The sequence below is a fragment of the Globicephala melas genome, chromosome 11 (assembly GCF_963455315.2).
Source record: "Globicephala melas chromosome 11, mGloMel1.2, whole genome shotgun sequence".
Classification (NCBI taxonomy): Eukaryota; Metazoa; Chordata; class Mammalia; order Artiodactyla; family Delphinidae; genus Globicephala; species Globicephala melas.
In genome coordinates this window covers 30,415,200-30,440,599 of record NC_083324.2, presented here as the reverse complement: position 1 = coordinate 30,440,599, position 25,400 = coordinate 30,415,200, and the positions used below count along the sequence as shown (strand labels likewise).

Sequence of the window (25,400 nt, the reverse complement as noted above, 5' to 3'; positions counted from 1 at the left end):
GGAGCTTGTCTTTAATCACTGAGCATTTGGTAGAGGAGAAATCTTTCTCAGAGCCAACTGAGAAACGTTACTAGAAGTGATTTGATTTTGTCAATAACATCATCATATGCATAGATGCTGACGGCATCATATGGAAGGAGAAGCCAACAGTAAGAAAAAACAAAAGAACACTGGTTTAGAATAAAGTTATGTTCCTGTAAATCAAATGTATCTATTTTACAAAGTCAATATTCTTAAAAAAAGATGGACCATGTTTCCTGTTAAAGAATAACTTCCAGTTTCAGACATGTTTCCATGGCTCATCTTAGTTCACTTTATTTATCAGTACAAATTTATGCAGAAATGACAAAAATCTTTGCTATTAAAAAATGCAAACTATGAGGAAATCATGATTTTAAAATGGTAGTAAATTTAAAAAAATTATTTTAACAATGATTACCCCTTCTCTTTGAGGTTCTGTTTCTTATTTTATTTAGAAAGATACCACTTTAAAATAAATCATCTTCCATCTATAATTTCTATGGTTTGGTTTATGTCTTAGAAATCTAAAATATGCATGTAGTAGCTTGAAATAGTAGATAAAACACACAGCCTATAAAAGTTTAGAAAACCGAATTAAAATGAGAAAATCAGATACCAAGAATAGGTCTTTTCATAGTCCCTGGTACACAATAGGTATTCAATAAATGTTCTTAATGAATGAAGAAGTAAAGAATGAATGTAAAAAAACAGCTGGTTACCTACATTTGCTAAGTCACAATAGTTAAATATTGGATACAGTTAATGAAAATATGATTAAGCATTTTGATAAATTATATTTCTTGAATCACATCAGTGTACACAAAGCCTAATTTGGTAGCAGAGCCTTGAATTTTAACCCCAGTGTGGCCAAAAACTGGGCTTCTGATCATAAATTTAGGTGATCTCTCAGGGTTCCTTCTGCTTTAAAACTCTGATCCTCATTTCCAAAGTAGGTAAGAATTGAAGTCTATTTTTGGGGTTTTTGTTAAATCACATATTCATATCTTTACTCATTAGATACTAATATTTCTAAAGGTATATAAGTTGATATCTTACTAAATAATGCCTTATATAGTATTTTACATAAATTTTTTTCTCACAAATTGATTTACGATAATTTAGGAACTCATGGTCTCTTGATGAGGAACCAACCTCAGTGTGTTCATCTGTAAAAGAGCTATTGTGAGGACTGAAAAAATTAAAAAATATGAAATGCTTAGAAAGTCATTGACACACAGTAAGTGCTTAATAAATATCATTACTAGTCTAATTAATTGAATAATCTTCTAAATCTTCTTTAACATATAAGTAAATTTCTAATAAACAATGAAGCAGAATCTCTTTTCAAAAGCCTGGCATAAAGTTACTCTCTAAATTACAAAAAATCTTATTACATCGACAGATGCCAGTAAAAGTCAAACTAATAGGCCTGTTTATGAGACTTAAAAGTGTAATGTTAAGCATCAAATGTTAAGCTTCAATATTAAAAGTCTTACTTACGGATTTGCTTATTCTCCTTTGGTAACTGAATTTTATTTGTTTGGCTGCTGCCTTCCAGGACAAACACAAAACTTTTAACTTCTTTATCAAATTCCTACAGAACAAAAATGAAAACAGTGGTAACTGCATATTTTATTTGACTTCTATTATAAAACTGGAGAAGCAAGCCCACAGAAAAAGCCCTACACTGAAATGACTTAAAATAAGCTCAGGCCTTGATGATACTCTTACACTGAGACTTGCTGGGAACTGGAATATAGAAGCCACCCTTAGCCACTTGGCAAATTCTCTACTATATCAAGACACTCTTCCTCTAGATGATAAAAAGTTCTCCAACTTCAGGGATTCCCAAGTTACTAATTTAAAGTTTCCAGAGTTTAGTTACGCTTTCCCTCCTTTAACCTATGTGTTTCTGTCTAATAGCATAGGCTGAACATCATTTTCTGTTAACAGTACAATAAGCCATCTAATCTATGTTGTATCCAGTTTGGAAGTTCCTTGGTTTCAAGCCATGGCTCATATAGAATTAATCAGTGCCTTATTTTACTAGTCCTCTAACTTGAAGTTCTATACATCATTTACTTAAAATCACTACAAATTAAAGTGTTACAACTAAGGTTACCTAAAAAATGAACAGAAACAAAACAAGCTTGGAAATGAAAAACTTACACATGAGAGTCTAATTTCCATCAGTCAAAGTGCTACTGTAAATGGTTATTTTTTTATCTTGGATCAAATTTCCAATCTTTAAGTATAAAGACTCCTTTTTCACGATAAAATATTTCATACATCCTCCCACTCTTCCTTTTTGTATATGTTAAGAAATACATCGTAACTAATGGCTGCTAAGAATTAACATTTAAATAAAATTGCATCATATCCATCACAATAGCATCTCTTATGTCTTCCAAATGAACATACACATCAAGTGTATTATTTCATCTACACACAAGCTGGGCATATACTAAAACCTTTCAACAGCTTACCAAAATCTTGAGCATGGCCACAAATCCTTGTGTAGTCTAGCCCCTGCCCAGTTTTTCAAACCTCATCTCCTGCCTCGCACTCTCCCTCACTCTGAATCCTAGCCTCTGTAGCCTTCTAGCAGTTTCTTAAAAATTCTAAGCTCCTCCAAAGCAAGGACTTTGTACCTGCTTTTCTCATTGTCTGAAATGTGCTTCTCTCTATCAGCTCCACCTGGTGCCTAGTTAGTTCTCAGAGATCAAGTATCATTTCCTCAGGGAAGCCTTACCTAATCTCTCTGCTCTGTATCCTCACAGCCACATTTAACTTTTATTCATAGCAAGAGCTATAAAATTTTGATCAAGTCACTTAACCTTACTATGCCTATAATATAGGCATAAGGGTACCTTGTAAGATACAAGGTTATTGTATGGATTATATAACATGTAATGTGCTGAATCCTATGGCTGGCAAATAGTAAGCACTCAATTAAGAGTAGTTTAAAAAAACTATCCATAGAAAAAAGTCCCTAGAAAGGTGTTTTTCTCTCAACTGTACAAGAGAGAAGAGAAAGAGGAAAGAACAGGGAAGGATAGAGATTTTTAGATCTGGTAGCAGCAAGATGAGGTAGTTTCTACCTGCTGACATCAGTTTTCCCTGTGAAATGGGGGGTGAGGTCTTCTGGTGAATGAGTGAGGAGGGTCTGTCCTGGGTGTGGGATGGGGATGGGGGTAAGAAGTTAGTGGCTGGAAACCTGAAGATAATGGAGAAAGAACCATTTTAGAGAACAAGAGAACAGGAGAACTTCCGGGCCTGTTGACACTGAATTTATAGCATTATCAATCTGAGAGACTATAGATATTTTTCCAAAGGTATTGAGAAGCCCAGATGCAGGCACAGAAAAGAGAGAATCAGGGATTCAGAAATGGTTGGCGTTTGCTAGGCAGGCATGATGAAAGGACAAGGAACAGGGGCATTCGAGGTCTTGACTGGGAAGTGACTGAAATAATGGACCATGGATTCTGGGCTGGAGAGAAAAGAGTGAAGACAGAATGAGTGAGTAAGTAGGTTAACTAAGTAAATAAATCTAAACACAGGGAGAAAAGCAGAATGGTCAATGGCCTAAGAGTCTCAATTAGGTTGAAGAACAAATACAGTGGGAGTAACTAGGCAAGCAACATTAAGAATCGAAGACTGGACTCAGAGAGGGATGTCTCAAGTTCTCAGTAACTTCAGAGGCCCTGCAATTTTTGGTGATAAGGTACAAGGTGTGACAGTGGGAAAGGCTGCTGAAGTAGAGTGGAAGACGTCATCAGAGATGAAGAAATCAAGAAGCTGAGAAGCCCAGGGTTTGGAGATTTTTCCTCACAGAAACTGAAGTCACCTAAAACAGCGGCAGGACTTGGCATATAGAGATGGGTTATGAGCTGTGTGCCAAGGTCTTCAATGGCCAAGGAGGGGTGTCTGTGAGGGCTGCAGCCAATGATATCACGGAAGGGATTTGAAGTGAATGAACAGAAAAATCGGTTCTGAAATCTTACGAAGCCCTTCTTGTTATAATCTTTACTCTCATTTCTTTCCAGGATTTAGGTGGCTCTAATTTCTAACACTTACTTTCCAAATCACAGATGGACTGCCAAGGATCTTCCATTTTGCTCCAGGATTTTTTCCCTGAGCAGTAAAGATTTCAACAAATGCACCTCCCTAGGGAAAAAAAAATATTAAAAATTAAAGTGAAAGACAATGCTAAGGAGGAAATACTATCCACCACATAGTCTATACCCATTGTTCCAGGCATCTGTAAGTTAAGTAGATTTGAGAGGAAACATTATCCCTCTTATCACTCCTACTTTATATCTTGATTGTATCTAAGCAACAACTGTTCTGATTCAGGTCACCTTGGATTAACGGTTTAAGAAATGTTTTTAAAAGCATGATAAACATTAAATAAACTCCATGCCATACAAACCTTACAGTCTCTCAGTGTAAGGTTCAGTTACTTCACATGTATAGTTCATGCTTATAAAATATTCTATTCAACACACACTAATGGGTTTAAACTCAACTCTCAAGCCAGGCCAATAAAATCTGATAGTTATCTCTGGCTACAAGCTTTTTAGTTACACTAACCTGAGCACCAATACCAGGTTTGCCATTTATTAACTATCTGACTTTGGAGTTACTTAACCTCTTGATTTTCTATCTGTAAAATGGGTTGTTAGATTACATAGGATAGTAAACATAAACCATCACACACAATAAAGTGTGCTGCACAAAGCAAGGGCTCATTAGTACCAGCAATGATTATTGAAAAAAAGGGCAAACTGGATAGTTTAGTACTGGGTCAATAAAAGAAGCCTGGACTTGGAGAGGGAGTGATTCTTATTTTGATGATTCCTATAAGATCTTTTTATATATTTAATACAAATTAATTTGGTGATCTATAAAATATGTACCAAAAAAATAGGGAATCATTTCCATAGACACGCTAAGTGTTCCCTATTGTAAACCTGGGAACATGGAGGGACATGCTCAGGTAAAAACACTAAACACATTACTGAGTGTCCATATGCTTTAATTATAAGAGAGGAATTAAAGATGATTGTCTCTAAGGAAGAGTTTATTGCAAGAAACTGAAAACCTGAAATGAGAGTAAATATGGTTTTCTTTTATGGCCTGTTAAATAATAAGCAGCACATGAGCAAATCTGTGTGACTTTCATAAAGAATTTCCTGCTTTTAATTTTTCCAAATAATATAAAGATATTTTTGCTTCTGAGTTTTAACAAGTAATCACTTGAAGTTAAGACATTTACCGTCTTCTGCAGACAGTACTATGTGCAAACTGTGTGTGGAATTGAATTACTATAGCTTCTGGGGTCAGGTCATATTTCACTATGAATTTTAAATGTGAGGAAGCTTTTTCTTTTTTTTTTTTAAAGAGAAAAATTCTTATACCTGGTGAGATAGAAAAATACCTCCCCCGCCCCCATTTCTGCTATCACCTGTTTCCCACAGTAGACACCTGCTTTTTTATAACAATATATTTTACCTATATTAAGTAAGAGAAACTCTCTAAAATTGTTCCAACAGATTTAATGACATCAAACGGAATAGAAGAAAGAGAACTGCAGAATACCCTGAGGGCACTCATAAGAAGGCAGGTAGTATTTGATGGCGAAATTGTTCGTAACAGCAGTACTAGGATAGCAGACAGACTGTAAATGGAGAGTGTAACCTCAGGTAGAGGTAGGAGGGGAGGGGAGGAGACTAGGGTCAAGGAAGATCAGGGAGGTGCCCAGTGAAGTGAGGAAAGCAGGAGCGCTTTGGAGACCCACTAGGATACTCAAAGTGACTGAGGAAGACCCAGAAGCAGTTTCCCTCAGTGTGGTATTTAGACCACCTGCATCAGAATCAAATGGTGAAAGGTGCTATAAAGGTAATTTAACTAGCCCCATCAACAGAGATTCTGATTCACTCTATTTGACGTGAGGCTCAGGAAATCCGTATTTTTACAAGTACTTGTATTTTTACAAGTACTCCAAATGATCTTAATGTACCACAGCCTTTCAGAATCACTGACCCGCCCCCAATTTGGGGGGAAAAGAAAACAGCACACGGCCAAAGTGCTTATTTTCTTTCTTGGCTTAACCCATTCATGCATTCACTCATTCACTCTCTGCTAAACAGCTTCTGTGCCTAAATACCAGTGTGCCTCAGTACTGTTAAAACTCAAGGTTTATGGGTCCTGCCCTTAAGGTTCTGATTCCGGAGATCTGGTTGGGGTTTAAGGCTTCATTTCAGTCAGAAACACAGGGAATCCCTACACCTTGAGAAGCACGGAGCTGGAGAGGGAACGTCAAATCATATGCCCACACGGCAGTTGCTTTCTTTTCTTTCTCTTTTTGGGTCAAGACCACTTATCCATTAGTTCCTTCCTACCCCGAGAAAGACAGTATTACTTGGGGGGGGGGTTCCTCTTCACCCGGACGTGAGCTATCTCACCGAACAGTACAAAGCTAGACCGGTTGGAGAGCCGTTTCCGGTTACCTGGTACTCATTTTTGAACATTCCCGCCGGGGGCCCGGGGCTTGAGGGGCACCGGAATTCAGGGCTTCCAGGGAGTAGCGTGACCCTGACGGCTGGAAATCGGCGGGCGGGAAGCCAGGGCCCGACGGGCGGGGAAGGGCTTCGTGGTCGGCCCCAACTCGGCCAGGTTCTTCTCCGCCCTTTGTCAGCTCCACCTCGGGCCCCCGACCCGAACCATCGCGGCCCCGCCTCCGGGACGCCGGAGTCTGGGAGGGGACAGCTGCCTGGGCGGGCTCCGGGCGGCCCCAGGGGACTGAGCGTGTGCGTAACCTACGTGACAGAGAGCCCAGACGCTGAACCTCCGACAACCGCCCGCCTGCTCACCGGAGAAAGGCTGGCGCGTTCTCGCCGCCGCCCAACCCCGCCCCCGAATCCGCTCGGAAGAGGGCCGAGCGGGGCGTACGTTCCGACCGCGCCCATTGGCTCCCACGAGGCGCCTGCGCGTGGCGCTGGCCGAGCTTCACGCCGACGGACACGTGAGACTACGCAGTGACGTAGGCGTTGCCCAGGCAACTGACCGTCTTTCGCTCAAAGGGTGGGACGCCGAACCTGTGACCAGCGCCCGCACTAAGTCGTGACCTGTGTCTGCAAAAAAGCCTAAACTTAACCTGGCTTAAGAGCTACCACAGGTGCTGGATTCTTCTAGAAAATCTGTCACGTCGGCTTGGTCTCTCTTCGTTGTAAACACTGATAACTGGTAGGTTGCTGAAGGAAATGGAGTCGTGGAATCATGGAACCCTCATGGAACCTTTCGCTCAAGGTTCCCAAACTTGGCTTCGTTGAGGCACTGATAGGGTCCGCCATCCCCTTTCATTGTTTCAGAAGGCCCAAGGAAGGTCACTGCACGCTTCAAAAAGCCAAGGTTTTTGCCCAAAGTAATAACTACATACGTTATTGAGCCAGGCGCTCTCTTAAGTTTAACTGGTTCTGTGTCTGAACCACTCTTACAATGTAGGTATTATCGTCCGTTTTTGGTTAAGAAACTGTGGCTCCGAAAGGTAAAGTATTTTGCCTAAGCTCGCATGGCCAGTAAGTGATGGAGCTGGTTCGGAGCTCGTACCTAACTCAAAACTGAGTTAGGTCAGTGGCTCAGGGTTAATCAGTAGTCAGGTACCACTCCTGGAGCCCCTGCTATAGGCCAAGTGGTTCACAACCCTGTGAAGTAAGGGTTAGTCTCCTTTCAGTTGAGATCACTGAGGTTCTGAGTTGATTAGGAATTTACTCAAGGATGCAGTGTTGATTTTTAGTTGTGGCACCATGGATCATGTACAGGATGAGAAAATGAATGCTTTCTGGACCTGCTTCTTGTCAGGGCTAAGAAGGAAAGATAAGGAACAAATTTACTTGAATACACTAATACTGGATGTGTACAAGATAGAGGTGGGGCTGTCACATAGCTGTAAATTGCAGTACAATATCTAGAATTCAGACTTGGTTTCTAGAGCTCAAACCTAGTTCAACAACAGTTTTTGGCAGGACTCTGCTGGGGGCTTTGGGAATTATGGTCAGTAGACATGGTGTCTATCTTGTTATCTAATGGGGGACATTTATCCATCCATTCATTTAAGAGATAACTCTTAGGAATGCAGTATATTCCAGACACTATACTAAGAGCTAGGTGTATAGGGAAGGCCCCCCATCTTCGTGTAGCTTGCATATTCATGGGGCAAGGCACAATAAAGTGAACAAACAAATAATTACAAATTGTGATAAATGCCATGGATCCAGTGGTAGGAATTAACATTGGAGGGTATATTAGTTTCCCGTGGCTGCTGTAACAAATTGTCACAAACTGGGTGGCTTAAAACAACACAGATTTATTCTCTTACAGTTCTGGAGGCTGGAAATCCAAAATCAAGGTGTCAGCAGGGTAGCACCCCCTTTGGAGGGTTTGTAGGAGAATCTGACCTTTGCCTCTTCCATCTCTGGTGGCTATTGGTGTCCCTTGACTTGTGGCTGCATCTCTTCAATCTCTGCCTCCATAGTCACAGTGCCTCTTCCTCTTCTGTGTGTGTCTTTTCCTCTGTGTGTCTCTTAAAAGGACAGTTGTGATGGCATTTAGGGCCCACTTGGATAATTCAGGGTAATCTCCATATTTCAACATCCTTAATTACATTGCAAAGACCTTTTTTGCCAAATAAGGAAGCATTCACATGTTCCAGGGGGTAGATGTAGATATCTTTTGGGGGGGAGGCATAGCATTTTTGGATGATTCAAGTCAACACAAAGGATGACTTGCACTATAATATAAAATAGTCTTTCATAAATACTATAAGAGCGGAAAAAAGTACACAGAGTACAGGAGGAATCTAGGGAACATCCTAAGGCTTTTAACAATATACTTGAGTCTCTGAACGTATTTTGACACCACAGATGAAGAGAAAACCTGAACCTTTGTCCTATGTTATTTTCTTTTTACCCCTCATCATTATATGAATTTATTTATTTATTTATCATCTATCTTCACCTGTTAGAAGGTAAATTCTATGAAGGCGAGGACTTCTGTGTTCATCATTATTTCCCATGTCCTAGAGTAATGCTTGGCACATAGTAGATATTTTATAAACACATATTTGTTGATCAGATTAAAGGCACCTGTCCTTTTGAACTCACCACGTCCAAAACAAAACTTCTCCAAACATGCGCCTTTCCTATCTTTCCCAATCTCACTAATATCACAGTGCCTCCTGCTTCCTCACTAGCTGCAATGGGCAGCCTCTAAAATGGCCCCCAATGATCTCCATCTTCTGGTAGGCATGCCCTTTGTGTAATCTTCTCCCCTTGGGTATGGACTGAACCTAGTGACTCACTTCTTATGGATACAATATGGCAAAAGTTCTGAGATGTTATTTCCATGATAAGGTTACAAAAAGACTCTGATTTCCTTCTTGCTTGCCTTCTTTCACTCTGATATCCTTGCTTGCTCTGGTTTTCCCCCCTCCCATCCCCCAGCTTCCCCAGTCCTCACTCTGAAGGAAGCAAGTTGCTGTGTTAGCCCCTTGGAGAGGTGCAGGTAGTAAGGAACTGATGTCTCTGGCCAACAGTCAGTGAGGACTTGAGGTTTGTCAACAGCCACATGAGTGGGCTTGGAAGTGACTCCTCCTCTGGTTGCACCTCGGGGTGACTGCATCCCTAGTGGACACCTTGACTGCAGCTTAGTGAGCCTGGGTCAGAGGCACCCAACTAAGTCATACCCTGGTTCCTGACGCACAGAAGTTATGAGACAATTATTGTGAATTGCTAAGGTTTAGGGTAATTTTTTACACAGCAGTGTATCTACTGCTAATATACTCCTCATACTCAGTCCATTACCCAAACCTATTCATTTTATCTAAATAATTTGAAAGTCTATTTACCTTCCCTCCACTGTTATCTCTACTCTGATTTACCTGTAATCTTCTCTGAACTACTATAATATCCTCCTAATTTACACACCATGTCAGCCACCTTTCAAATCTATCTCCATGTTGCAGTCAGTCATCTTTATAAAACACAAATTCAATCATATCGGTCCCCTGATTCTAACCCTTTTGTGACTATAGAGCCTGTCTTCCTCTCCAGTTTCTTTGTACATTATGTGGCCCCCTTCATTTTAGTAACATTGAGTTTTCTCATAGTTCTTCACGTATAATATGTTTGCTTCCACCGTAAGGCCTTTGTACTGATCTCTTGCATGGATTACTTCTGCTCTCTTCTTTCTTTGGTTAAGGCCTACTTATCCTATAGAGTTTACATCAAGGGTCCCTTTCTAAGGGACTCCTCTGATATCCCTGACTAGATCAAATCCCTGGTTTATATGTTCTCATAGCATCTTAGCTCTTAGTATTATTGAAATCATTGTTGAAATTTTGTATGTCTATAATATTGGCCATCTCTAATGGACTGTAGATTTCAAGAGAGCAGGGACATGTCTGTTTTGTTTACCCTTGAATCCCTAGTGCTTGGTATACTACTTCAACTGTGTACCTGGCATAACAAAATAGTAATTGAATGAATGAGTGAATGAAAGTGGGAGGAGGTGAAAGATGAATATATTCTTAAAAGACAGCCATAGGTTTTGGTGTTGAGAAAACAAGGAAAAAGCAATTGAAAACATATTAATAACCTCAATTTATTGATAGAAAAACTAGTTACAGAGTTGAAGTGATTAACCACAGTGCATCAGTAAGTCTTATTACTCAGGTGTTTTGTTTTTAAAATGACCTATTTATTCAATTTAATGCTGGAAAGAACCAGTAAAATTTACTTCAGTCTCCTTAATTCCTTGAGAGAAAGGATAGTCCAAGGCCCTGTTGTCCAAGGGTTGGGTCATCTCCTGATCCTCCTAACTCATAACAAGTTCAGGAGACTTACAGTTGGATTTTCATTAGCAAGTGTGGTATCGGGCCTGTCCAGGCATAGGACAACTCTGAAGGCAGCCCAACTTAGATCAAAGTTGTTTTGTCTATGGCGAGAACTACCCTTAACACTGACAGTGGTGGCTATAAAGCAGAAATAAGCATGTGCCCTACTTTAACAATATGAAGTCAAAAGCAGAGGTGGGAAGAGATTTGATTTTATAATACCAAATACTCTTGTTTGATGTGGGTGAATGCAAGCTGTGACCAAAAACTTGGATTTGGCTATGACTTCAAGAATGGCTACTAGAATTCAGCACCACCCACTCACCCCCACTCTCAAACCCCGAAAAAAGCCAGCCTGCTCAAACAACTTTGCTTAAGCCAAGTTTTTTATGTACATTATAAATGGCAGTGAAACAGTTTCTCTAATTGCTACAATTTTTAAAGAAGCTGGTACAATTAGTAATTGCATTAAATTGCTTAACTTAATTTGGCAACATTAAGACTTAGTCACTTTATAAGCTTTAAAGTGCTTGTCTTTGTTCTACAAAGAAAGTAATTTGGCGGTGTATTAATATTATTAAAGGATATTGGATAGTATTTAAAATGGAATAGACTAGAAACAGTTTTAAAGGGTGACAGAGTCTTTGTATGACATTGTAGTCATTCAAGTTAGATAATATGGTTATTAATTTGACAAGAAATAGTGTTCTTTTGAACTAAGAATGTACAGTATTTACCTTAATATATTTGAAGTTTATATTTTGGTTGCAGTTCATAATCTAATTATTTGGCATAATGGGAAGAAAAAAGATATTGGTTTGATGATCAGAATTTTTTTGATCATTTTTTTGATCAGAATTTTTTTGATCAGAATTTTTTTGTTACACAATAATCTAGAAATGTTTAATACTTGGGGAGTTATTTTATTACACATTATGAACTAACTTCATGAATGACATTAATGCCAAGTTGATAGAATAATTTAAAAACGGTGCCTAGTTTGTAGTTTCAAGCAGATGAGAAAAATTAGTGACACCTGAGTCATCTGTTTGACCTTTGATTTGAGAGTAGTGATATCATTTTTTAGGAAGGTGCGGTGTGGGGAAAGTTTCTGAGGGCTTTACTGTTTCTAGCTTTTCTCCTTAAATGTTTTTTCTTTTTGTTTTTTTCTTTCTGGTCTATGAGACTCTACAGTGACTGTTTCCTGCCTGTACCTTTAGATAACCAAAATTCATGCATAAACTCGAAATTTCCAAAATAAATTACTACCTGAAGATTTTCTCAGGAAAAAAAAAACCTATTCCAGTAGTTGAATATTTCCCTATGTATTCCCTGTGAATACTTCCCTAAATAAATCAATTTTATATAGCAAGCACTTAAGTTTCAAAAAATGAACATATTTGTAAAATGTATCTTTGAAAAGTTTAAATGAAGTGAGTTGATACTTAATGCCAGTTTGTTTTTAAATAACATAAATGCTCTTATTTTGTCATGAAAGTTGTTAGATCTAAGTAGCAAGTTTTTCTTACATGACTATCCCTAACTTAAAACCAGTTAGTGTTGATTTGTGATAAGAGGGCTATAGAAAACTGGATATCCACATGCAAAAGAATGAAGTTGGACCCTTACTTTATAATATATAAAAAAAAATTCAAAATGGACCTAAACATAAAACTTAAAACTATAAAGCTTTTGGAAGAAAATGTAGGGGAAAGGGAAAAGATTCATGAAATTTGATCTGACAATGATTTCTTTGATATGACACTAAAAGGACAGGCAATAACAAAAACAAAATACAAGTTAGACTACATCAAAATTTAAAATTTCTCTGCTTCAAAGGACATGATCAACAGCATTGAAAGGCAGCCAATGGAATGGGAGAAAATGTTTGGAAATCATGTATCTGATAATGTATACATTCAGAATATACAAAGAATGTATACAACAACAGTAACAACAAAAAACAACCTGATTCAAAATGGGCAAAAGATTTGAATAGACCTTTATCTAAAAAAGATATACAAATGGCCGATAAAGGGCATGAAAAGTTGCTCAGTATCACTAATCATTAGGGAAATCCAAATATAAAATGGATGGCTAGTGGGAAGCTGCTGCATAGCACAAGGAGATCAGCTCGATGCTTTGTGATGACCTAGAGTGGTGGGATAGGGAGGATGGGAGGGAGGCTCAAGAGGGAGGGGATATGGGATATATGTATACTTATAGCTGATTCACTTTGTTGTACAACAGAAACTAACACAACGCTGGAAAGCAATTATACTCCGATACTCCTATTAAGATAGATATATATATAAAATAAAACAGCCTTTCAGTTAAACAGGGATAGGCCAACAAATGTCTCTGCTTCTAAGATGTCAAATAAGTCTTGAAAAGTAACACGAAGATCAACAGTGACCTCTGCAAGATTTCTTTTGTAGAGCCATTCACGTAGAAGCCAGATTCCAGTAGATTGAGGAGTGATTGGCAAGAGAGGAAGTGGTGATAGCAAATGAAGACAACAATTAATAAGTTTGACAGTGAAAAGGAGTAAAGGACCTACAACAGCTACAGTGTTAGGCATTTTGCAGAGAGTTTTTACAATTTATTCCCAATGGGAGTTACTTGGATTTTGAAGATACAAACAAGAGACAGAAAAATGACCGTGAGATGCCTGAAAAGGAGAAAGTGATGAGACTTAGAGCACAGGGGGAAGGATTATGGTTAGATAGGAGAAGTATATGATCCATTTTAATGAAAGACAATGTATAATTTATAGATAAGCTAGCAGATGGACTCTTACTACATTACCTGTTAGATTATTTGAAATTTAATTTGATATTCTTGAATAATATTTTAGTATGCAGGCCCTTTTGAAGGCTACAATTATACTTTTTTCCACAAAAAGGAACAAAAGCAAAATAAAATCTTTTCTATTAGAGCCTTAAATTAGTGTGGTTTGATTGAGTATTAAAGACTCGTTACCCACACTGCTAATTGATGTTTTTGTTCAGGTATTATGAATAGAAATGTATATGTGCTGATCTTTAAAGAAATGTCCTTCTGTCATAGTTTTGTGGAACAATAGGGGGATTTACAATTGAAGGTAAAAATAAAAAGTTTAGTGCAAGAACTTTTAAAGGGTCAAAATTATGCAATAAATTAATTTAAAAAATCAAAGGACAGAGGATAAAACTTCCTTGCAATCATAAATTCTCTCAGAAACTTACCTTTTTCATACTTTATCAAAAACCTTAAACACAGTTTACAAATAGTCTATTTTATTGTTTTATAAAACAGATTATTATATACTTTTCTTAAATTTAATTTTTATTTTACATTGGAGTATAGTTGATTTACACTGTTGTGTTAGTTTCAGATGTATACCTAAGGGATTCAATTATACATATATGTATCCATTCTTTTATAGACTCTTTTCCCATATAGGTTATTACAGAATATTTAGTAGAGTTCCCTGTGCTATTCAGTAGGTCCCTGTTGATTATCTGTTTTATATACAGTAGTGTGTATATGTTAATCCCAAACTCCTAATTTATCCCTCTCCCCCAGGTTTCCCCCCGCTGACAACCACAAGTCTGCTTTCAAAGTCTGTGAATATGTTTCTGTTTTACAAATAAGTTAATTTGTATCATTTTTTAATATTCCACATATGAGTGATATCATATGCTATTCGTCTTTGTCTGACTTACTTCACTTAGAATGATAATCTCTAGGTCCATCCATATTGCTGCAAATGGCATTATTTCATTCTTTTTGATGGCAGAGTACCATTTCATTGTATATGTGTTCCACGTCTTCTTTATCCATTCCTCTGTCGGTGGACATTTAGGCTGTTTCCGTGACTTGGTTATTGTAAATAGTGCTGCAATGAACATTGGGGTGCATATATCTTTTTGAATTATGGTTTTCTCCGGATATATGCCTGGGAGTGAGATTGCTGGATCATATGATAGCTCTATTTTTAGTGTTTTAAGGAACCTCCATACTGTTCTCCACAGGGGTTGTACCAATTTACATTCCCACCAACAGTGTAGGAGAGTTCCTTTTTCTTCACATCGTCTCCAGCATTTATTGTTTGTAGACTTTTTGATGATGGCCATTCTGACCAGTCTGAGGTGATATCTCACTGTAGTTTTGATTTGCATTTCTCCAATAATTAGTGATGTTGAGCATCTTTTCATGTGCTTTCTGGCCATCTGTATGTCTTATTTGAAGAAATGTCTATTTAGACCTTCTGCCCATTTTTTGATTGCATTGTTTATTTTTTTGATATAGAGCTGCATAAGCTGTTTGTACATTTTGGAGATTAATCCCTTGTCGGTCACTTTGTTTGCAAATATTTTGTCTCATTCTGTGCATTGTCTTTTTGTTTTGTTTATGGTTTCCTTTGCTGTTCAGAAGCTTTTAAGTTTAATTAGGTTCCATTTGTTTATTTTTGTTTTTATTTTCATTACTCCAGGAGGTCCAAAAAGATATTGATGCAATTTATGTGGAAGAGTGTTCTGCCTATGTTTTCCTCTAAGAGTTTTATAATGTCTGGCCTTACATTTAGGTCTTTAATCTATTTTGGGTTTATTTTTGTGTGTGGTGTTAGAGAATGTTATAATTTCATTCTTCTACATGTAGCTGTCCAGTTTTCCCAGCACCACTTATTGAAGAGACTGTCTTTTCTCCGTCACATATTCTTGCCTCCTTTGTCATAGATTAATTGACCATAAGGGAGTGGATTTATTTCTCGGCCGTCTATCCTGTTCCATTGATCTATATGCCTGTTTTTGTGCCAGTACCATACTGTTTTGATTACTGTAGCTTTACTGTATAGTCTTAAGTCAGGGACTCTGATTCCTCTAGCTCCGTTTTCCTTTCTCAGGATTGCTTTAGCTCTTTGAGGTCTTTCGTGTTTCCATACAAATATTAAAATGTTTTGTTCTCGTTCTGTGAAAAATGCCATTGGTAATTTGATAGGGATTGCATTGAATCTGTAGACTACCTTGGGTAGTATAGTCATTTGGACACTATTGATTCTTCCAATCCAAGAACATGCTATATCTTTCCATCTGTTTGTGTCATCTTTGATTTCTTTCATGAACATCTTCTGGTTTTCAGAGTACAGATCTTTTGCCTCCTTCAATAGGTTTATTCCTAGGTATTTTATTCTTTTTGATGCAGTGGTAAATGGGATTGTTTCCTTAATTTCTCTTTCTGGTCTTTCATTGTTAGTGTATAAGAATGCAAGAGATTTTTGCATATAAATTTTGTATACTGCAACTTTACCAAATTCATTGATGATCTCTAGTAGTTTTCTGGTAGCATCTTTAGGAGTTTCTATATATAATATCATGCCATCTGCAAACAGTGACAGTTTTACTTCTTCTTTTACAATTTAGATTATTATATACTTTTAAAAGTCATTCAGTCATTGTTAGCATTGGAGAAGAAGTTGCATCAGTACCCTTTTATGACAATGATATTACTTATGAACTAGCTCATAATGTTAACAAACAAGCGAAAACACATCAGAGCAAACAGAGTTTTGGACCTTGAAGGTACTTTAACTTACTTGGTGATCATGTTATTATTTTGCTATTGTATTGCTATTTTATACGTATAATAGAAATTTTGCTTTATTTGAGTAAGTTTTCCAAATCAGAAGATACTAGCTTGCATGTTCGTTCTATCAGCACGCTTTGTATTTAAAGTGATTGAATACTAAACTGAAACTGGCTCAAACAATAAATGGTTGATTATTTATTGATTCATATAACTTAGCAACTCAGAGCAGATCCACCCGCATCCAGATCACACAGCATTGCCAAGATTCCTTTCTCTACCCTCCTTCCTCTAGGTTGGCTCAATCCCTATGCTAGCTCTCCTTGGGCTCACAAGATGGCTGTAGCATTCTCAATATATTCTTAAATCTCATATTCTTAAAGTAGAGCATTTTGAGCCAAAGTCCTGAAGTTCACCTTCATTTGTGTCATCTGCGACCCTGTGCCTACCTCTGAACCAATCAGTATGGTCAGATAAACGTGCATCCTAATTGGCTTAAGGCTGGATTGTGTCTGTTTTTAAATCAGTCACTGCAACCAAGGAGATGAGATATGTTGATTGACTGGGAATGGGGCCCACCCAAACCCAGACTGGGAATGGGGAGGGATTGTTTCCCAAAGGAAACTCTGGGTTTTCTTACAAGGAAGGAAGAGGGTGGACAGCAAAAAGCAGATGTCCACTTTAATGTCATCATATATATGGTACTTTTTTAGAAATAACAGACAAATCAACATTTCAAAATTCTAACTATAATGAATTTAATACAAAACAAAGCTTCTCTAACATTCTTTAAATGATTCAGTGTATATATGCTTAGTTCAAATATCAGAGTCATCATCACACATTTGATTGTCCCAGGTTTCACATTAACCCTTAGGCTCTCTGTGACGCCACCTGCATAGGCACAGGAAATCCAATGTTATTGGATGCCTATGTATTTTCTAGAATCTTTGGGAAGATACTAGTATCCAGGAATCACTTTGGAAGTGATTACTTGGCTGCAGTTTTCCTCAGACCCAACATTTTTATAAAGGATTCTACTTGGTTGTCACTATTGCCAATGAATACCTGTCGTGTTTGAAGTTGTTGAAATTAGAATGTAACTACTTTAGCTAATGTCGTCATCAATAAAACATAGACTCTGGGAGCTGGCCTGCCACTCACAGCTAGGCCTTGTGATTGTTGTTGTTGTTGTTGTGAATGAACCATTTCACAGAATACCAACATCAGAAAAGGCTACTATGTGACCATGATGGGTCAAGACCAAAACAAGACCACTCCATAATCATGTCTAAATAGAAACAAGAACATAAACATTATCTAACCCACACAAATGACCAAACATTTCCCTACCCTGGCTAATATGAATGACTGGTCTTTCTTTACCAATTATAGCTATGCTTTATTTCATTTCTCCTGTCATATAGATAAGATCTGTTAATGTTCACAATTACTGAATTACCCCTGCTTCTTCAGAGGATCCAATCCAGAGCAAAGCCTTGCTTCCCTACACCCTCCCCCAAACCAGCTAACGTAAGCCCAAATCCTGTAAGCTCGAACCCCCTCTTACTGAAATGCCCGTAGTTCCCCATTGGTGTGTTTTTTTCCTTGTTGCAACAAGCTATGAACCTAACTTCTTCATCGACTGGTACGTTCCTGATCTTTGGCTGGTGGGCATTAACACCAGTAAATCCAGAACTGTATGTTTTCATTCTTAGGAAGCAAACCGAATGCTTATTGTGAATTCCAATCAATTGCCAGGATTGGACGTAGGGGAGTCTTACTTGGGCCCTAGTGTTCAGTGGTTAGGAATGAAGCTTTTTCACTCAAATGCTGAAGCCAGTCAAGCCCTGAGTTTGAAGCATACGGTGTTTGTCTTTCCTTTCTGACTTACTTCACTCTGTATGACAGACTCTAGGTCCATCCACCTCATTACAAATAGCTCAGTTTCATTTATTTTTATGGCTGAGTAATATTCCATTGTATATATGTGCCACATCTTCCCTATCCATTCATCTGATGATGGACACCTAGGTTGTTTCCATCTCTGGGCTATTGTAAATAGAGCTGCAATGAACATTTTGGTACATGACTCTTTTTGAATTATGGTTTTCTTAGTGTATATGCCCATTAGTGGGATTGCTGGGTCATATGGTAGCTCTATTCGTAGTTTTCCAAGGAACCTCCGTACTATTCTCCATAGTGGCTGCACCAATTCACATTCCCACCGGCAGTGCAAGACTGTACCCTTTTCTCCACACCCTCTTCAGCATTTATTGTTTCTAGATTTTTTGATGATGGCCATTCTGACTGGTGTGAGATGATATCTCATTGTAGGTTTGATTTGCATCTCTCTAACGATTAATGATGTTGAGCATTCTTTCATGTGTTTGTTGGCAGTCTGTATATATCTTCTTTGGAGAAATGTCTATTTAGGTCTTCTGCCCATTTTTGGAATGGGTTGTTTGTTTTTTTGTTATTGAGGTGCATGAGCTGCTTATAAATTTTGGAGATTAATCCGTTGTCATTTGCAAATTGCAAATTTTGGAGATTAATCCGTTGCTTCATTTGCAAATATTTCCTCCCTTTCTGAGGGTTGTCTTTTGGTTTTGTTTATTGTTTCCTTTGCTGTGCAAAAGCTTTTAAGTTTCATTAGGTCCCATTTGTTTATTTTTGTTTTTATTTCCATTTCTCTAGGAGGTGGGTCAAAAAGGATCTTGCTGTGATTTATGTCATAGAGTGTTCTGCCTATGTTTTTCTCTAAGAGTTAGATAGTTTCTGGCCTTACATTTAGGTCTTTAATCCATTTTGAGCTTATTTTTGTGTATGGTGTTAGGGAGTGTTCTAATCTCATACTTTTACATGTACCTGTCCAATATTCCCAACACCACTTATTGAAGAGGCTGTCCTTTCTCCACTGTACATTCCTGCCTCCTTTATCAAAGATAAGGTGACCATATGTGCGTGGGTTTATCTCTGGGCTTTCTATCCTGTTCCATTGATCTATCGTTCTGTTTTTGTGCCAGTACCATACTGTCTTGATTACTGTAGCTTTGTAGTATAGTCTGAAGTCAGGGAGTCTGATTCCTCCAGCTCCGTTTTTCATTCTCAAGATTGCTTTGGCTATTCGGGATCTTTTGTGTTTCCATACAAATTGTGAAATTTTTTGTTCTAGTTCTGTGAAAAATGCCAGTGGTAGTTTGATAGGGATTGCATTGAATCTGTAGATTGCCTTGGGTAATATAGTCATTTTCACAATGTTGATTTTTCCAATCCAAGAACATGGTATATCTCTCCATCTATTTGTATCATCTTTAATTTCTTTCATCAGTGTTTTATAATTTTCTGCATACAGGTCTTTTGTCTCATGAGGTAGGTTTATTCCTAGATATTTTATTCTTTTTGTTGCAATGGTAAATGGGAGTGTTTTCTTGATTTCACTTTCAGATTTTTCATCATTAGTGAATAGGAATGCCAGAGGTTTCTGTGCATTAATTTTGTATCCTGCTACTTTACCAAATTCATTGATTAGCTCTAGTAGTTTTCTGGTAGCATCTTTAGGATTCTCTGTGTATAGTATCATGTCATCTGCAAACAGTGACAGCTTTACTTCTTCTTTTCCAATTTGGATTCCTTTTATTTCCTTTTCTTCTCTGATTGCTGTGGCTAAAACTTCCAAAACTATGTTGAATAAGATTGGTGAGAGTGGGCAACCTTGTCTTGTTCCTAATCTTAATGAAAATGCTTTCAGTTTTTCACCATTGAGGATGATGTTGGCTGTGGGTTTGTCATATATGGCCTTCATTATGTTGAGGAGAGTTCCCTCTATGCCTACTTTCTGGAGGGTTTTTATCATAAATGGGTGTTAAATTTTGTCAAAAGCTTTCTCTGCATCTATTCAGATGACCATATGGTTTTTCTCCTTCAATTTGTTAATATGGTTTATCACATTGATTTATTTGAGTATATTGAAGAATCCTTGCATTCCTGGAATAAACCCCACTTGATCATGGTGTATGATCCTTTTAATGTGCTGTTGGATTCTGTTTGCTAGTATTTTGTTGAGGATTTTTGCATCTATGTTCATCAGTGATATTGGCCTGTAGTTTTCTTTCTTTGTGACATCCTTGTCTAGTTTTGGTATCAGGGTGATGGTGGCCTTGTAGAATGAGTTTGGGAGTGTTCCTCCCTCTGCTATATTTTGGAAGAGTTTGAGAAGGATAGGTGTTAGCTCTTCTCTAAATGTCTGATAGAATTCGCCTGTGAAGCCATCTGGTCCTGGGCTTTTGTTTGTTGGAAGATTTTTAATCACAGTTTCAATTTCAGTGCTTGTGATTGGTCTGTTCATATTTTCTATTTCTTCCTGATTCAGTCTTGGCAGGTTGTGCATTTCTAAGAATTTGTCCATTTCTTCCAGGTTGTCCATTTTATTGGCATAGAGTTGCTAGTAGTAATCTCTCATTATCTTTTGTATATCTGCAGGGTCAGTTGTTACTTCTCCTTTTTCATTTCTAATTCTATTGATTTGAGATTCTCCCTTTTTTCTTGATGAGCCTGGCTAATGGTTTATCAATTTTGTTTATCTTCTCAAAGAACTAGCTTTTAGTTTTATTGATCTTTGCTATAATTTCCTTCATTTCTTTTTCATTTATTTCTGATATGATCTTTATGATTTCTTTCCTTCTGCTAACTTTGGGGGTTTTTTGTTCTTTTTTCTGTAATTGCTTTAGTTGCAAGGTTAGGATGTTTATTCGAGATGTTTCCTGTTTCTTAAGGTAGGATTGTATTGCTATAAACTTCCCTCTTAGAACTGCTTTTGCTCATCCCATAGGTTTTGGGTCATCGTGTCTCCATTGTCATTTGTTTCTAGGTATTTTTTTATTTCCTCTTTGGTTTCTTCAGTGATCACTTCGTTATGAAGTAGTGTATTGTTTAGCCTACATGTGTTTGTATTTTTTACAGATCTTTCCCTGTAATTGATAATCTAGTCTCGTAGCATTGTGGTCGGAAAAGATACTTGATACAATTTCAATTTTCCTAAATCTACCAAGGCTTGATTTGTGACCCAAGATATGATCTATCCTGGAGAATGTTCCATGAACACTTGAGAAAAATGTGTATTCTGTTGTTTTTGGATGGAATGTCCTATAAATATCAATTAAGTCCATCCTGTTTAATGTATCATTTAAAGGATTTGGATTTCCTTATTTATTTTCATTTTGGATGATCTGTCCATGGGTGAAAGTGGGGTGTTAAAGTCCCCTACTATGAGTGTTTTACTATTGATTTCCCCTTTTATGGCTGTTAGTATTTACCTTATGTATTGAGGTGCTCCTATGTTAGGTGCATAAATATTTACAATTGTTATATCTTCTTCTTGGATCGATCCTTTGATCATTATGTAGTGTCCTTCTTTGTCTCTTCTAATAGTCTTTATTTTAAAGTCTATTTTGTCTGATATGAGAATTGCTACTCCAGCTTTCTTTTGGTTTCCATTTGCGTGGAATATCTTTTTCCATCCCCTCACTTTCAGTCTGTATGTGTCTCTAGGTCTGAAGTGGGTCTCTTCTAGACAGCATATATATGGGTCTTGTTTTTGTATCCATTCAGCTAATCTGTGTCTTTTGGTGGGAACATTTAATCCATTTACGTTTAAGGTAATTATCGATATGTATGTTCCTATTCCCATTTTCTTAATTGTTTTGGGTTTGTTATTATAGGTCTTTTCCTTCTCTTGTGTTTCTTGCCTAGAGAAGTTCCTTTAGCATTTGTTGTAAAGCTGGTTTGGTGGTGCTGAACTCTCTTAGCTTTTGCATCTGTAAAGGTTTTAATTGCTCCATCAAATCTGAATGAGATCCTTGCTGTGTAGAGTTTTCTTGGTTGTAGGTTTTTATCCTTCATCACTTTGAATATGTCCTGCCAGTCGCTTCTGGCTTGCAGAGTTTCTGCTGAAAGATCAGGTGTTAACATTATGGGGATTCCCTTGTATGTTATTTGTTGTTTTTCCCTTGCTGCTTTTAATATTTTTTTCTTTGTATATAGTTTTTGACAGTTTGATTCATATGTCTTGGCATGTTTCTCCTTGGATTTTTCCTGTATGGGACTCTCTGTGCTTCCTGGACTTGATTAACTATTTCCTTTCCCATATTAGGGATGTTTTCAACTATAATCTCTTCAAATATTTTCTCAGTCCCTTTCTTTTTCTCTTCTTCTTCTGGAACCCCTGTAATTCGAATGTTGGTGCGTTTAATGTTGTCCCAGAGGTCTCTGAGACTGTCCTCAGTTCTTGTCATTCTTGTTTCTTTATTCTGCTCTGCAGTAGTTATTTCCACTATTCTATCTTCCAGGTCACTTATCCGTTCTGCCTCAGTTATTCTGCTATTGATCCCTTCTAGAGTATTTTTAATTTCATTTATTGTGTTGTTCATCGTTGCTTGTTTCATCTTTAGTTCTTCTAGGTCCTTGTTAAATGTTTCTTGCATTTTGCAAGATTTGCAAGATTCTTGCATTCTTCCAAGATTTTGGATCATCTTTACTATCATTATTCTGAATTCTTTTTTAGGTAGACTGCCTATTTCCTCTTCATTTGTTAGGTCTGCTGGGTTTTTATCTTGCTCCTTCATCTGCAGTGTGTTTTTCTGTCTTCTCATTTTGCTTATCTTGGTTCAGCTAAATTTGGTTCAGTGAGTTGTGTAGACTTCCTGGTGGAGGGGACTAGTGCCTGTGTTCTGGTGGATGAGGCTGGATCTTGTCTTTCTTGTGGGCAGGTCCACGTCTGGTGGTTTGTTTTGGGGTGTCTGTGGCCTTATTATGATTTTAGGCAGCCTCTCTGCTAACGGGTGGGGTTGTGTTCCTGTCTTGCTAGTTGTTTGGCATAGGATGTCCAGCACTGTAGCTTGCTGGTCGTTGAGTGAAGCTGGGTGTTGGTGTTGAGATGGAGATCTCTGGGAGATTTTCACCATGTGATATTACGTGGAGCTGGGAGGTCTCTTGTGGACCAGTGTCCTGAAGTTGGCTCTCCCACCTCAGAGGCACAGCACTGACTCCTGGCTGCAACACCAAGAGCCTTTCATCCACATGGCTCAGAATAAAAGGGAGAAAAAGTAGAAAGAAAGAAAGAAAGAAAGAGGATAAAATAAAAGTAAGGTAAAATAAAGTTATTAAACTAAAAAAAGTAATTTTTAAGAAAAAAAATTTTTTTAAGTAAAAAAAAAAAAAAAAAGGACAGGTAGAACCCTAAGACAAATGGTGAAAGCAAAGCTATACAGACAAAATCTCACACAGAAGCATACACATACACACTCACAAAAAGAGGAAAAGGGGAGAAAATAATAAATCTTGCTCTCAAAGTCCACCTCCTCAATTTGGGTTGATTTGTTGTCTATTCAGGTATTCCACAGATGCAGGGTACCTCACGTTGATTGTGAGATTTAATCCGCTGCTCCTGAGGCTGCTGGGAGTGATTTCCCTTTCTCTTCATTGTTGCACATCTCCTGGGATTCAGCTTTGGATTTGGCCCCGCCTCTGCATGTAGATTACATTTTACATTGCTGTCCTTTTTAACCCTAGTTATTAAATAGTTCATTTATTTCCTATTCAAAATCTAGTTGACATGAAAAATTGAAACTGTTAGATAATTCAGAATAGTTGGACATTGAAAATTATGTTCATTCATTCATAGGATAATTATTAATCTTCTGGATGCTTAACAGGTTAGACAACCTTTGAGGGGTTTACAATATAGTGGTGGAGTCATACATGAATAAACACATAAATAATTATGTAATTTAATATCAGTAGTGATAAGTGCTATTAAGAAAAGAGAAAGATAAAGAGCTATTGAGCAACATGGGGTGCTCTGTAGATATAGTGATGAGGGAAGAACTCTCAGTAAGGGAATATGTGAATAGTGCCTTGAAGGAAGTGAGGAAGTGAGCTGGGCTAATATCTGGGGGTAAGAGTCTTTCAGGCCCAGAGAAGAACGTACAAAGATTATGAGGTAGTCATGTGCATCTTTGAGGAACAGGAAGGAAGCCAGTGATGCCAACTCCTGTGAGAAAGAGAACAATGGAGATCAAAAAGGTGATGAATGGCCACATTATGAAGAGCCTTAAGGTGAAATAAAGATTTTGGATTTTATTCTAATTATCATAGGGAGTCATTGGAAGGTTTTGAACAGGGCGTAGATTTGAATTTAGATGTAGGGTATATGAGAAAGAGGAGAAAATGAACTATTTAATAACTAGGGTTAAAAAGGACAGCAATGCAAAATGTAATCTTTTAATGTTTAGCTAAGAATGATTACAAATCTGTACAAATCAATTATAAAAAAATAAAAGCTTTATTGTTGTGGTTTCTTAATTGGTTTAAGATACATCAGGGTCAGAAAAGTTATTTCCTTTATTGTTCCCCTTTAGCCTTCCTCCATAAAGTCTGTCATCAACCTCTACTCATGACAGTATTGTGGCAAAAATACCATGTGTCTGTGAAAAGATGGTATAACTTATAAGGAAAAGACAACGACATTTAAAGCAGTAAAATCATTAAGTGACTCACCCTGTGATTACTCAGTAAGTAAAGCTTAAGAGATATGGACGGAAGCTCACTGTTGATTTTTTTTTTCTTTAAAGCAGAGAAGTTTAGGAGAAGGATAGTAGTCCCTAGATGATGATGGTAGTAGAGAGTGGGAATAGTCGCTCATCTGTAGGCATTTGTTGAAAGCTTAACTGTGTGCAAACCCATAACGTAGTGAGCAAGAGCAAACAGAGCCCTTGCCCTCACTGGGCTTACAATCTGGTGCATGATAGGGCCTAGGGGCTTGTAACAGACATTAATCAAGTAATCGCAAAAACAAAAATATCACTGTAGTGGCAGCATGTAACAGGACAGAGATGCATGTTGCCAGAGTGCTTTTAAT

At 37.6% G+C, this 25,400-nt stretch overlaps 1 protein-coding gene and 1 long non-coding RNA gene across 13 annotated transcripts in view; one reads left to right on the top strand and one right to left on the bottom strand.

Annotated features, from left to right (window-relative positions):
* Nucleotides 1–7,026, bottom strand: part of CFAP20DC (CFAP20 domain containing) — a 352,715-nt gene extending 345,689 nt beyond the window's left edge. For 8 of the 12 annotated variants that reach the window (XM_060308448.1, XM_060308451.1, XM_060308450.1 and 5 more), the window contains exons 1-3: nucleotides 6,897–7,026; nucleotides 4,099–4,188; nucleotides 1,522–1,615 (exon numbers count right to left, since the gene is read on the bottom strand). In XM_060308448.1, the coding sequence (XP_060164431.1) occupies nucleotides 1,522–1,615; nucleotides 4,099–4,188; nucleotides 6,897–6,992 (280 nt within the window). In that variant the 5' untranslated portion in view covers nucleotides 6,993–7,026. Of the gene's footprint in view, nucleotides 1–1,521; nucleotides 1,616–4,098; nucleotides 4,189–6,533 lie in introns of those variants that run through there. The other 4 variants (XM_060308449.1, XM_060308455.1, XM_060308452.1 and 1 more) reach the window with 4 other exon arrangements.
* The window catches only part of LOC115859036 (uncharacterized), a 225,639-nt gene continuing 207,263 nt past the window's right edge, over nucleotides 7,025–25,400 (top strand). The window contains exon 1 of the long non-coding RNA XR_004041887.2: nucleotides 7,025–7,269. This is a non-coding gene — a long non-coding RNA (uncharacterized lncRNA). The remainder of the gene's footprint in view (nucleotides 7,270–25,400) is intronic.